General features: G+C 47.3%; 2 protein-coding genes across 3 annotated transcripts in view; one reads left to right on the forward strand and one right to left on the reverse strand.

The window, feature by feature from the left end:
* trim37 (tripartite motif containing 37) overlaps positions 1-5,760 on the forward strand; it is an 88,367-nt gene extending 82,607 nt beyond the window's left edge. The window contains exon 28 of the transcript XR_013577501.1: positions 5,696-5,760. The gene's annotated coding sequence lies outside the window, so the exon portion shown is untranslated. The remainder of the gene's footprint in view (positions 1-5,695) is intronic.
* Positions 92-15,090, reverse strand: part of ppm1e (protein phosphatase, Mg2+/Mn2+ dependent, 1E) — a 147,684-nt gene continuing 132,685 nt past the window's right edge. For both annotated transcript variants that reach the window (XM_078548204.1, XM_078548205.1), the window contains exons 3-7: positions 13,004-13,203; positions 9,887-10,075; positions 8,446-8,589; positions 6,559-6,652; positions 92-3,632 (exon numbers count right to left, since the gene is read on the reverse strand). In XM_078548204.1, the coding sequence (XP_078404330.1) occupies positions 2,665-3,632; positions 6,559-6,652; positions 8,446-8,589; positions 9,887-10,075; positions 13,004-13,203 (1,595 nt within the window). In that variant the 3' untranslated portion in view covers positions 92-2,664. The remainder of the gene's footprint in view (positions 3,633-6,558; positions 6,653-8,445; positions 8,590-9,886; positions 10,076-13,003; positions 13,204-15,090) is intronic.

Here is a 15,090-nt window from a genome sequence, read left to right on the forward strand (position 1 = left end):
AAATGAAAAACATTCAGACAGCACATCACCAGAAATCAGTCTCCCCTGCCCAACAATCTGATAGCCCAATGAGTAAATAAGGGCTCGTCAAACTGGTCCAGTCCCTTTAATCATTAATTAAAGGCTTATCAACTTTGCTTATAATAATACAAAGGGCTCCACCATTTCCAATACACAACAGATATTACATTGAACGCAAAATGTACACAGACTAAACAGCATTAAAACAGGTTATAATTACAATAGTGTAGTCACCTTTTTATGTTCAAGTTTTTTAAGACCTTATATATAATATATATATAATTTTTTACATTATAATCACCAGAAATACCATCATTAAAAATTACAAGATACTGAACATGTAAATACCAGTACTGGTGGAGGGAAATGGGGGGTGGGGAGAGAGAAGTTCATTACTTACTTGAGCAAGAAGCAAATAAGAGCAGAGACTTCAAACCAAGTTAAGGACTACTTGCTATCACCAGCTGCAATCAGTTAAACACCGCGTGTCACAAAGCAAGAATTGTTCTGAAGTGTAAAACCAGCAGTCAAACTGCTACAATTGTATTCAGTACCTATACAACCAAAGGCACCAGTGCAGGTGTACAGTTGCACTGCTACAGTTGTAGTCAGTATCTATACAACTACAGACATCAGTACAGGTGTACAGTCAGAGCAGTACTGCCAAACTGCTGATGGTGTACAGTTGGTATCTGTGCAGATACCTTTGCAATCAGACTGCTAGAGGCACCAGCATAGGTGCACAGTTAGACTAGTAGGGTCAGACCATTACAGGCACCTGTACAGATCTACCTTCGTGATGCTGGAGGTACCAATACAGTCATGGGTTACAATCAGACCAGAAACGCCAAATAGATGTACAATTAAACCAGTGTTAGCCTAGGTGAATGGCTGGATTGCTACAGGTTACCTGTATAGGTGAAGCGATACAGTCAGGTCCCTATTATCAGTGGCACAGGTTCCAGTGCAGACGTATAGTGGACCAGCCCAGTTTCATAATCAGACTTGCACGGGTACCAGTACAGGTATATAATCAGACCAAAAACTACTAACGCATCATACATGTCTTACAGAATTACCTTTAGTTTGTTGAGAAGGAAATATTTTATAAATTTTATCTAGCTACCAGGGAATGGGTTGCTACTGTCATTATTTGGTGGGACGTGCCCTGATGAGTACTAATTTATACGGCATTTATAATACCAGGACAACTATTCAATGTATAACTATTACAAGATCCTTTAGTTTAAGAAAAGCCTTTTATAGGTATAGGAATAATTAGTTTGAGAGCCTTAGCCACACGGATTTGATTCGATTGGAATGAATTCTACAGCCAGAGACACACACACTTTTAACTACTGATTATCAGTGAAGTCACAGTTACTGCAGTTTAATGAGTTCTGTAAACTGAGAGATATTTACTTTCACACATTTATTCTTCCCACTTCCCCTTGCCACTCCCAGATGGATCGCTTCCCTTGGACTGGGTTTTGTTTGAGCCCAGCACTGAACCCTCCCACGGTATGACTGAGGGTAAATCTAAGCCCACATCAGGCATCTCTCCACAGGACGAGAGGACAAATCTCCCCAGGCTGTAATATCTAGGCCACCACTCAGTTCTGGGAAGGGGAGAGTAGGGTGTGTGTGCAGGGTGGGGGGAGGGGGAGAGTCATCCACCAGACCTGCTGGGGACAGCCCAACTATGGAGAGGCTAGGCGAGGTTGGGCAGCAGGAGGGAGCAGGGTGGTGTTATATCAGACCGAGGGAGCACTATGCTGGTGTATTGGTTACTAGTAATCGGTTACCAAACTAGTAATCCAGAACCATAGACTAATAAATTGAGGAAGTATGAGTTCAAACTGTACCATGGGGAATTTGAGAATTTGAATTCAGTTCAGGAAATAAAAATCGAAGTGCCCACACAGCTGTTGTATGGTTGTAAATACTAAACTGGTTCACTGATGTCCTTTAGGGAAGGAAATCTGCCATCCTTAGCCGGTCTGGCCTGCAAGTGACTCCAGACCAATTCCAATGAGGTTGGCTCTCGACTGTCCTCTGAAGTGGCCAGGAAAAACACTCAGTTGCCTTGAAACCACTACTAGTGACCAAGAGACCTCACCTCCACCTTCCGGGTGCAACTGGGGGATGAGCAATAAATGACCAGCACTACCAGCGATGCTTATGAATTTGATTTTTTTTTAAAATGATGTCCCTCCGAAGTGAAAAGGGAGCTTCTTGACCATGAAGGCAGATCGGATACTGCAATACATGTTTGTGTCGGACTAGTAGATCAGGATACTGGATAAATCTTTCCTCCCACCACCTCCAAACCTGGCTATCCAGTCACGCCAGCCCTGGGAGCTATAGGGGGTTCAATGCAGTTGAGTGGTATCTTTAGAGGCAAACCTAGTGAAGGCAGCTCAGTCTACAAAAACCAATTAAGATATCATCTTTCCTAGGCGGCATGGCTTACTGTTACAGGCTTCAGCTACTCTGCCTAGGCCAGAATATAAGATAACATAACTATTTAATTGATTTATTCATAAGCTAGTGAGGTGAGGATTGTCAAGGTAGATGGGAGCTTTGTGTTGAGAACTCCAGTCTAGTAAGGTGTGGGGGTGGGGGGAACTCTACGTGAAAGTGTTACTGCTGCTGAAGTAGACAGAAGCCACGTAAACTCATTGGCATTTGCCCATGCCAACTGTAGGGAGCCAAGCCCCCTGAGCGGCATATACCACCCACTTTTCTCTGCCGCGGTGGCTGGTATGTTGACTCTTTGCGATTCCTTGCGATTTTGCTGCCAGCCCTTTGAGTGAGGAGCAGTGCGCGGTGCTCTGGTTGCGCAGCTGACCACTGTCCTTGCTGCCTCTCCATGCAGGAGGCCTTACTGGCACCCCAGGAGTCTCGCTGGGTCCCGGAATAGCGGGGAGCCAGCCTATCCACCCGGCCCTGCCTTCTTAACCGATCTACGAGCGGAGGCTTCCGATGCCAGGCCTTGTCTGGCGCAAAGTCCCTGCGTTCCCACAGGGTTGAACATGCTGGTTCCACGCAGGACACTTCAGACCCCTTGGGTCTCCACTGTGTCAGAGGTAATTCCTTGGCACTGGCTACTGACGGGAGAACAACAACCTGCGGGCCTAAAGTTAGGCTAGTTCTGTCTGTGAGCGAGTCTTCTCGCGTATCTTGAGCCAACTCCGAGGCAGTTCCAAATTGGTGCTGCGGTCGGGGGCCCTGGTAGTTCCCTCGGTTCTCCTTGTCATCCCCACCGTCTCCCTGGGCACCGTCAAACGAGTTGCCTGTCCATTTGGAGTCGCCATTGGCCTCATCCTCATCTTCCGCCGTGGCGCTCAGGTCACGCAGGAAGACCACGATGACAGTGATGTTGTCGCTGGAGCCGGCATCCCTGGCCGAGGCCACCAGCTTGTGGGCCACCATGCTGCTGTCGCCATTGTTCTCCTTCAGATGATCGGCCACCACCTTGACCGCCTCCTCAGGCTCCATGGTGTCATAGAAGCCGTCACAAGCCAGGATGAGGTAGTCCTCGGTCCCGTCCAACAGGGTGGAGTCACTGTCTGCCTCACCACAGATGTACGGCTTGTGTTCAGCATCCCCTGGGAGAATTGAAGAACGATGCAGTTAAACACACAGAAGCTAGAAAGAAAATGTTTACATTTCTGACCCTTTCCCTCGCAGTGACAGGATAAATAGGCATAGGAGCAGGAGTTGGCCACGAGTCTGCTCCGCCAACCTATAAGACCATGGCTGATCTTCTACCTCAACTTCAGCTTCCCGGACTATCCCATAATCCCTCAATTCCTCGACATCCAGTACTGGATGAACAGAAGTTTCCACCAATTAAACATTGGGAAGCCATTGTTTTCAATTCCTGTTCAAACTCCAATCCCTAGCTATCAACTCCATCCCTCTCCCTGGCAATAATCTGAGATTAAGCCATTCTGTGCGTAACCTTGGTGTCGCATTTGACCCCAAGATGAGCTTCCGACCTCTTTCACTCCAAAACTAAGACTGCCCATTCCCACCTCGGCAACATCATCTGACTTCACCCCGTCTCAGCTCATCCACTGCTGAAATCTTCATCCATGCCTTTGTTCCCTCTAGACTCGACTATTCCAATGCATCCCTGGCTGGTATCCCGCATTCCACCCTCTGTAAGCTGGAAGTCATCCAAAAACCCACAGCAAGCCCCATTCCCCTATCCCCCTCTGTGCTCGCTGACTTACATTGGCTGCTGGTAAAGCAAATTCTCATCCTGATTTACAAATCCTTCCATGACCTCCCCCTCCCTATCTCTGTAATCTCCTCCAGCCCCTCAACCTTCCGAGATATCTGTGCTCCTCTAACTTCGGCTTCTTGTGCGTCCCCAATTTTAATGGCTCCATCATTGGTGGCCGTGCCTTCAGTTGTCTAGGCCCCAAGCTCCTGAATACCCTTACTACATCTCTTCGCCTCTCTACCTCGCTTCCCTCCTTTAGGACACTCCTTAAAACCTATCTCTCTGGCCAAGCGTTTGATCATCTGTCCTAACATCTCTTTATGTGGCTTGGTGTCAGATTTTGTTTTGTAATGCTCCTGTGAAGCACCTTGGGATTTTCATTCCGTTAAAGTCACTTTATTAATATAAGTTGTTGATTCCTTTAGTATCCGAGAATCTATCGATTTCCGTCTGGAATATTGGCCCCAAGATGAGCTTCCCACCAATTTTTCTCTCCATCTCTAAGACCACCTAATTCCACCTCGGTAATGCCATCCTATCAGGCAAAGTTGGACGATGTTGCCGAGGTGGAAATAGGCAGTCTGATTTCTGTCCGGAGTGACTGATCCACAGCTCTCGGGGGTTGATGATTTTGAAGATTCATCTACAACCCTCGGAGTGAAGAAATTTCTCCTCATCTCAGTCCTAAATGACCGACCCCTTATTCTGAGACTCTGTGCACCCCCCATAACCCCCAGCCACCCCAGGTTTAAACTATCCAGCCAGGGGAATCAGCCTCTCGGCAGCTACCCTCTCGAGCCCTCCCAGGATCTCTCAGGTTTCAATGTGAGGTCTCATTCTTCAAAACTCCGGTGAATATTGGCCCATTCTACTCAAAAGCAAGCAGTGGGAAACAGCATACACACACACTTACCACAGTGGCAGAGGTAAAAAGAGCTTTGCTATATATATATACACACACACAGCCACCTTTCACAATCTCGGGTTGTTTCAGAGTGCTTTACAGCCAATTAAGTCCTTTTTTTGAACTTGCAATGAAGGGAAAAGCAGCAGCCAAGTTGTGCACAGCAAGCTCCCACAAAAGGAATGTGACAATGACCTGATATCTGATTTCTTTTGGTGATGTTTGAGGGATAGAAATTGACCAGGACACCAGGGAGAACTCTGCTGCTCATCCTCCATTAATGCAGTGGGATATTTTATCTTGGTTTAATGTCTTATTTGAAAAACGGCACCTCCAACAGCGCTGGACTCCCTCAGTACTGCACGGAGAGCACTGGACTGAAATTATGAGGCTCAAGTCTTTGGAGTGGGGCTCAAATCCACAAACTTTCAGACTGAGTGACAGGGCTGATACTAATTGATCACAAGTTCATTAAAAAACAGATTTTACGTTTCGAGCATGCTTCGGCTGATAAAGCACACTGTCCCACTCTGCAGGGTTTGGAGATAAGGTGTTCACAATCAGGATAACAGCCACCGTCCGTGTTTTAACGCCTTGTCACCCTCATCAGAATCAGGCACGGGAATCCGACGTGAGTAGACTGACAGATTTCCTGCTTTAAATTAAAGTCAGGGAATCCTCACCGGACAGCGCTGAACTAAACTGCACAAACTGGAAAATTACCAGGCAGAGTCAGGAGGAAGCACCCGATGAATGGTCCACCAACTCTGTTACTGAGTCACACAGAGCACTGTGAACAGTTCTGATCTCCGTATTGATAAAAAGGATATAGAAGCACTGGAGGAAGTGCAAAGAAGATTTACAAGGATGACAGGAATTCTAAGAGGTTAAACCTATCAGGGAAGGTTGAACGGGCTCCTTTCTCTCGAAGGCTCAGTGATCTGATAGAGGTCTTTAAGATTATGAAGGAATTTGATAGAGTGCACCCACAGAAAATGTTCCCATGTGGTTGAGGCCAGAACCAAGAGCCATAAGTACAAGACAGTCACTAATACATCCAATAGGGAATTCAGGAGAAACTTCTTCACCCAGAGAGTGGTGAGAAATGTGGAACTCTACCACGGGGAGTAGTTCAGGCCAATAGCATAGATGCATTCAAGGGGAAGCTGGATAAACACGAGGGACAAAGGAATAGGAGGATATGTCGATGGGGTGAGATAACATTGGGTGAGAGAAGATGTGTGTGGAGCATAAACACTGGCATGGACCAAATGGGCTGAATGGCCTGATTCTGTGCTGTAGATTCAATGTAATAAGAGTCCAGGCACTGTGGCATCTGGATGGATAATAGGAAAAAGCAGTAAAGACACGGAGCCAGTTTCCTGATTAAAAACCTCACCGATGGCTCTGGAGACAGAAAGGCTTCCATTAACTCGCCAAGCCCCGAACCACACCACACAGCCTCCGAGCGCCTCGATCCGTTGCTTCTCATCCTGAGGGAGCAAAAAGGAAGAACAAGTCGGCAAAGCGGATCAACCTGGCAAAGACATTTGGTTAAGCAGTTTAATCCAGTCATGGTGGGAAGTTTAAGCGAGTGTTTGCCTTTCAACTGGAGTTGTTCCTGCATGGACGCTGGGTAACACCTGGGTGAAAATTAAGGAGCGCACTAAGGTATTCACCTCATTATATCTTTCTGGGCATCGAAAATTCCATATCGCCAGAACCAAAAATAAGAGAAAACAGACTATCTTCTATTTCAAAATTAAGATTTCTTGTGTTCAGTTTTTAACCTCCATAAAGTATTAAAAATCTTACTGAACAATGCACTTCCTGACGCAATTCTTTTGGCTACAGTTTCCTATCTCTCCATTTATAAATGGGAACCGTCATGTAAATATGATGAGTTGTTGTTATACCCTCCCACCAGCAACTCCGCCTCTGGGAGGAGGATATAATTACAGTGTGACAAGTTTACATAGGGAATGATCATTATAAATGGGCAAATAGGAATTTATAACAGATATAAAGTAAAGGCAAGGGATATAACTTCAAATAAGGAGTGAATTATATCTCAGTGTCCTGGTCCAATTCCCTGCGCGTTAACCCTACTCCAACTCAAGACTTCACCTGGTCTTGACACCTCATGTTCTAGAAATTTCCAGAGTCAAAAATTGGCCCATGTAGTCCAAAACCTTGGCAACTCAAACTGGAATAAAACAATTGAAATAAAAACATGTTAGACTGCTTGAAGGTAGTAGGGATAGGCATGCAAGGCAAATGTTCAGGTCACATTGGTGAGATTTCAGTTTTGGTCTCCTTACTTAAGGAGGGATATACTTGCATTGGAAGCAGTTCAGAGAAGGTTCACTGGGCTGATTCCTGGGATGAGGGCTAAGGAAAAGTTGAGCAGGTTGGGCCTCATTGGAGTTTAGAAGAATGAGAGGTGATCTTATTGAAACATACAAGATTCTGAGCGGGCTTGACAGGGTAGAAGCTGAGAGGATGTTTCCCCTCATGGAGAACCTAGAATTAGGGGGCACAGTTTCAAAATAAGGGGTCTCCCATTTAAGGCAGAGATGAGCAGGAATTTCTCCTCTCAAAAGGTTGCTGGTCTTTGGAATTCTCTTCCCCAGAGAGCAGTGGAGGCTGGGTTATTGAGTTTATCCAAGGTGCTGAGTTAGACAGTATTTTGATTGATAAATGAGTCAAGGGCCATGGGAGCCATGCAGGAAAATGCTGTTAAGACCACAACCAGATCAGCCATGATCTTATTGAATGGTGGAGCAGGCTCAATGGGCCGAATGGCCTACTCCTGCTCCTAATTCTTATGATCTTGTGTGGCAGGAATTCCCGTCACTGCTGTCCTCTCCTGTGTTATGGTGTAAACACTGAGTTTACAGTCTCAATAGAACTGCAAGCCCAATAACATCAATCCTTTTTGAGTCTAGCCTCCTTTCAGGGTAACACGATTTTCAGCATCTGTTGACCAGGACAGCGGGGGTAAAACCACTGCTTTCCTTCAAAGAAGTGGCCATAGGGCCTTTTACACCCAGCTGAGAGGGCAGACGGGGCCTCAGTTTAACTTCTCATCTGAAAGACGGCTACTCCAGCAGTGCAGCACTCCCTCGGTACTGCACTGGTGTGACAGCTAGGATTATAGCCTCAAGTCTCTTGGGGGTGGGACTCCAACCCAGCGCCTCCCCACTCGAGTGCTACCCAATGAGCCACATCAGGACCCTGCACAAAAATGAAATGACCAACACTTTGACACTGTTGAGCAGTTTACCTCTCTGTCAGGTTTGTGAGGTTTCATCAGTTCCACTGCCTGGCCCTTTCGCACCAACATCACCTGGGAGTCACCCAGCCAGGCCACGTGTAGCATGTTCCCACGCAGAAAGGTCACAACACCAGTTGTTCCACATCGCAGGTTCTAAGAACAATGGAATGAGAAGGAGGCATATTTGTATCTGTCCTTTATTTAAACCCCTGCCCCAGATCTCCCTGTGGGGAGAGATCTGAGCTTCTCCCTAACTCCCACAGCAAACAGCAAATAGAGGTAACTATAGGCAGTCTTGCCCCTCGCCCCCCCCCCTCCCCCCCCCCCACCCCCCGCCCCCCAACCCAACCAACTCCCTCCGAAATTTGTTATTGCCTTGTTGTGCTCTGCATAGAATAATACAGGACAGCAAGAGGCCATTCGACCCATCCAGTTTATGCCGGCTCTTTAAAAGAGCCAACCAGCTAGTCTCACTCTCCTGCCCTTTCTTACCTCATTCTGCTGGTATCCCAGGGGTGGCTAGCAGAATGAAACAGACTGAGGAAAACTGAAGCTGGGGCACAGAGAGAGAGGAGGAATTTCCCCCTCTCCTAATGGAAACCCCTGGTGGACGTAAAGAGTTCTCAACTTGCTACCTGCACCTTCTTCAACAGCACCTTCCAAACCCGTAACCTCTACCATCTAGAAGGACAAGGGCAGCAGATGCATGGGAACACCACCAACCTGGAAGTTCCCCTCCAAGCCACTCACCATCCTGACTTGGAAATATATCGCCGTTCCTTCACTGTCACTGGGTCAAAATTCTGGAACTCCCTTCCTAACAGCACTGTGGGTGTACCTACACCACATGGACTGCAGCGGTTCAAGAAGGCAGCTCACCACCACCTTCCCAAGGGCAATTAGGGATGGGGCAATAAATGCTGACCTAGACAGCGACACCTATATCCTGTGAATTAAATTTTTTAAAAACCTACTTTTGCACCAGAATTAAAGGACAGTGCAAACTGTAGGGACTTCACTAATGTAAAGAGATTGAAGAAACTGGGTGTGGTTCACCCTACAGCAGAGACGGTCATGGGGAAAATGAACAAGTTATTGAAAAGTAAGCAGGGTTTCAGTCGAGAAAATAGGGAAAAACTGTTTCGACTGTAGGTCGCTAACCTGAGACTTAAACTAAGTGGCAAAAGAACTAGAGGGGAAATGAGGAGAAAGTCCTTCACTCAAGAGGGTTGTTAAGATCTGGAATGCAGCCCCCCAGAAGGGCTGGTGGGGAGGTTGGGTGAGTGAAAGTCAGGCCCTTCGGCCCATCGTGTCCGTGCCAGCCATCAAGCACCCATCTATTCTAATCCCATTTTCCAGCGCTCGGCAACGTCCAGGGCCCCTCAGTCCCACAGCTAAACCCAAAGCCTAGCGCTCGGTAGGGGGTTTCCCCCGGGAGTTGGTCACGAACCTCTCTGGCAGCCTTCTGAATGAACCGCTCGTCTGTGAGGCGAAAGGCCCGACACAGGGCCTCGGCGGGATCGTGCTGGAAGATCTCCTGTCGGACGAGGTTCACGTGGAGATGGATAGAGGCATAGATTGCGGCGTCCACCCCCCCGTGTCCGTCAAATACGGCGAAAAACGACTGCTCCTCTTGATCCTGGCGGGAGAAGAGAGGAAAGTTCCGGAAAGGGAGAGAAGGATCTTGCATTTCTAAAGCACCTGTCCTGATCTCCGGACGTCACAAAACAATTTACAGCCAACGAGATGCTTTCCCTTTTCCAAGTGGGGGTCTCATGTAATGTAGGAAACACGGCAATTTGTGCACAGCAAGATTCCACAAACAACAGTAAGTTTGGTAACCTGAGGTCATATGATTAAAACAATTGGCTACTAAAGGGGAAATTTCTTCACACAGAGGGTTGTTGAGATCTGAAAGGGGATGGGAGCAGATAAGAAGAGAAGGCCGTTGGACCTGTGTTTGAAGAGGAGTAATCTGGAACTTTAAAAAGGAAAGATGTGCATTTATATGGCGCCTTTCACAGCCACCTGATGCCCCAAAGCACTTTACAGCCAATGACGTGCTTTCCCAAAGGGTGGACGAGCCAATGAGAAGGGAGAAGGAGTAAGTTTCGGAATGGTGGAATGAACAGCTGCAGAAGGAATGGGAAGACAGACACAAGAGTTCGCAGAGCACGAGAGCCCTGGGTGTTCCAGAGGGAGTGACGGCAGAGTAACTGGTCAGAGTTACAGAGACTGCAAGGAGCCTGAGGGAGGAGGCAATGAGCCAGTGGGACTCAGTCACTAGTACTCCAGCCTTTTGAGGAGATGCCAGAAAACAGACAGCACTAGTTGGTCACCATATGTGGCTGTTGGTGAGGCCCTTACTCTGCACAGTCCAACATGGTCTCTGGCTACCAGGATCTTTCTCTCCCTCCTTCCTTCCCTCCTCACCTCCCCCCTCCTCACCACCACTCTCCCTTGCCTCTCACCTCCCTCTCAGCACCCTGCTCCTCCTCCTGGCCATCACTTCTTCTCTCACCATCCCAGTCCTCCCCTCATGCTGATCAGCTTTCTCCTTGCCTCCCCCATCACCTCCACTCCTTCCTCCTCCTGTTAGGCACATTCTGCACTCCCCCCACCTCCACCCATAACCAGTTCCACTCACCCCCACATATTCCTCCTTTCCCCTTGCTTTTCCTCTACCCCTTTACTCCCTCCCTTGCCTCCAATTGCTCCCTTACCTCTACTTCCCTTCCTGCCTCCCCACCACCATTGTTGTCACTCATCCCCTCAGCTTTGTCCACCACGTCCCTTTCGTTCTCCCCTCCCCCCAACTTCCCTCCCTATATCTTTGCCTCCCCACTCGCCCCACACTCATGCCTGATGTTCCACTCACAACTTTTGGTTGATAATAGTCCTAGTTTAGTTAGCGAGACTGATGGAGGAGGATGCTTTGCATCAAAACATTCTGCCCATGACAGCTGTTCCTGTCAGATCTTTATACAGTACAAATTAGCAGAGTTCCCTGCTTCTTATCTGGGTCACATTCTGTTCTGAATTGCCGTCTGAATAAAGGGGTAGTGACGAAGGGATGACAGTGTCAGCCATGGATCAGCCTTTGAGACAAGCGGCCGTGAGTTCAGCTTCCACACTGCAGACTTGAACACATGACCCAGGTTGACACTTGCAGCACAGTACTGAAGGAGTGCTGCACCATCTTTCAGATGAGATGTTAAACCAACTCTCTCAGGTGGATGTAAAAGATCCCATAGCCACTATTCCAAAGAACGGCAGTGAGAGGGGGAGTTGGGGGGTGGGGGTGGTGGTGACTGAGGCTGTCCCTACTGTCCTGGTCAATATTTATCCCTGAAATAACATCACTGAAACAGATTATCTGGTCATTTACTGAAAGCAGTTTGTGGGAGCTTGCTGTGCGCATATTGGCTGCAGCAGTTTCTACATTACAACGGTGACAAGATTTCTAAAAGTACTTCACAGGCTGTGAAGCCCCTTGGGATGTCCTAGGGTCATGAAGGGTGCTATATAAATGCAAGTCTTTCTAACTCCTGGCTGTGCCAATCTGCACTTAAGTGCTCTTTCAGCGGGTATATAATATATATCTAGTTGTTGTTGGGTTGAGTTTCAATGGGCCGAGAGTTGGCAAATGGAAACTCTACCCACGTGGATTTCTCTGTAGTTCTGGTTTGCAGGCACAGGAGCAGGTATTGAACAGCCAGTTAATCAACAACAAGAACAACAGCAAGTAGAGGATGGAGCTGAGTTGAGGACTCAGTGGAGTCATACACCATGTAGTGTGATACTGAGCCTTCCCAGACAAGGAAAGCCCATGTTCTGGCCTTGGTTTCCAGTCATCCAGTCTGGACACTGTCAACTGTCGGGGAAGAACAGAATCGGCTTTATCTGTGATGCACCCTGCAGTCAAATATCCCACTAATACCCATCGTCCAGGCTCACACAGGAAGAATGGGGCAGTTGGAAAAGGGACCCAAGGGCTGCCACTGCCCTTGGAGTAGGATCTCAACGGGAATCCTTGTCTTCGGGAGAGAGGGGGAAAAAGAGTTGGAGCAAAAGTAGTGAAAAAAAAACATTGAAATGCACATGAGTTTAGCACTTCATGGGGCCCGGGGTTGTTGGGGGCATGAGAGGAATCTGGGATCTTTAGAGCTCCATATAAAGTATCTGCGTCAGTATGTTGTCATCTTTCAAAGTTTCCAGATAAATGGGAAGTAAAGGAACTTCAACCATGTTGAATAATGGAAAATTCTTCTATACTTTATGGTTATCTGAGGCCTAGGGTACTCATCTGGGGCCTATGGAGCTCCATTGAGGCCTAGGGTGCTCCACAAGGGGCCCAGCATGCTCCGTTGAAGCCTCTGGAGCTCCATTGAGGCCTAGGGTTTACTGGGGCCTATGGAACTCCATTGAGGCCTAGGGTGCTCTACTGGGGCCTATGGAACTCCATTGAGGCCTAGGGTGCTCTACTGGGGCCTATGGAGCTCCACTGAGGCCTAGGGTGCTCCTTTGTGGCCTACAACATTCATTCAGGCCTGCAGCTTTCATGTACCTCCAGATTAAAGAGAGTATTGAAGTCTGGCAGACAGACGTGCTTGTCCTCCATCTTCCTCCGCATGTTTTTGATGGCATGAATGGACGTTTCAAAATAGGGGTGCGTTCTTCGTGTCAGTGGCAAGTCTTTCACCCAGCTGCAGCAGACCTCATGGAGTTTGGTGAACACCATTCGGGACAGCCTTGTCGAGTCAAACTCTGTAATAACACAAAGGTCAATCCATTCAACCCTCTCCCACATTGAACAGAGGAAAAATAAGCATCACAATCAAAGACAGACTTCCAACTGCAGAAGCAAATTCATACTAATACCCAATCGCATATTGCGCTGCTCCGATAACAATTAGACATTGAGGGAATGGCTACCTGCTTTAAGATATCACAAGATTGCAGTTGTTAGGAAGGCCATTCAGCCCATCTTAACTCATTCATCCAAAGGTCCTAGCAGCCAACCACATGTTGCTTTAATTATGAGGTTCTGCTATTCGAGAAGTCAATTCTAGGTGTTGATCATTCTCTGCAAGGATGAATCTCCTGCTATTAATCATAGAATTTTAGATTGATAGAGTACAGAAGGAGGCCATTCAGACCATCATGCTGTGACCTAGGTCCAAATATCTTCAGCTGCTTCATCAATGACCTTTCTTCCATCATAAGGTCAGAGTGGTGATGTTTGCTGATGATTGCACAACGTTCAGCACCATTTGCAACTCCTCAGATACTGAAGCAGTCCATGTCCAAATGCAGCAAGACCTGGACAATATCCAGGTTTGGGCTGACAAGTGACAAGTAACATTCACACCACACAAGTGCCAGGTAATGACCATCTACAACAAGAGAGAATCCAACCATCACCCCTTGACGTTCAATAGCATTACCATCACTGAATCCCCCACTAGCAACATCCTGGGGGTTACCGTTGACCAGAAACTGAACCGGACTAGCCATGTAAGTACTGTGGCTACAAGAGTAGGTCAGAGGCTAGGAATCCTGTGGTGAGTAACTCACTTCCTGACTCCCCAAAGGCTGTTATCATCTAAAGGCTCAAGTCAGGAGTGTGATGGAATACTCTCCACTTGCCTGGGTGAGTGCAGCTCCAACAGCACTCAAGAAATTCCACACCATCCAGGATAAAGCAGCCCACTTGATTGGCACTCCATCCACAAATATTCACTCCCTCCACCACCAACGAACAGTGCCAGCAGTGTGTACCATCTACAAGATGCACTGCAGCAACTCACCAAGACTCCTCAGACAATACCTTCCAAACACACGACTGCTACAGTTAGAAGGACAAGGGCAGCAGATACACAAGGAGACCACCACCTGGAAGTTCTCCTCCAAGCCACTCACTATCCTGACTTGGAAATATATCGCCGTTCCTTCAGTGTTGCTGGGTCAAAATCCTGGAACTCCCTTCCTAACAGCACTGTGGATGTACCTACACCACATGGACTGCAGCAGTTCAAGAAGGCAGCTCACCACCACCTTCTCAAGGGTAATTAGGAATGGGCAATAAATGCTGGCCTAACCAACGATGCCCACATCCCATGAACAAATATGAAAAAAAAATACCTCTTTGAAAAAGCTACCCAACCAGTACCCATTTCCCTGCTCTTTCATCACAGAAATCGTCTTCAGCTTTTTATCCAATTCCTTTTTTGAAAACTTCTTATTGAATCTGCTTCCGCTATTAAAGTTATCTTTTTACTAGGTTGAACCATGTCCCCATAGTTTTTGGTTGGTTCACTGTATTTAAGATTGCCTTCGAGTCTCCAGGAATTAGGATTTAAACGGAGAGACTGCAGAATGCTGCAGTACAGAGGGATCTGAGTGTCCTCGTACATGAACCACAAAAGGTTAGCATGCAGGTACAAGTAATTAGGAAGGTAAATGGAATGTTGGCCTTTATTGCAAGGGGGAATGGAGTATAAAAGAAAGGAAGTCTTGCTACAATTATACAGGACATTGGTGAGACCATATCTGAAGTACTGTGTACAGTTTTGGTGTCCTTACTTAAGGAGGGATATACTTACATTGGAAACTGTTCAGAGAACGTTCAACAGGCTGATTCCTAGGATGAAC

Source organism: Cetorhinus maximus, chromosome 9 (assembly GCF_964194155.1).
Source record: "Cetorhinus maximus chromosome 9, sCetMax3.hap1.1, whole genome shotgun sequence".
Lineage (NCBI taxonomy): Eukaryota > Metazoa > Chordata > Chondrichthyes > Lamniformes > Cetorhinidae > Cetorhinus > Cetorhinus maximus.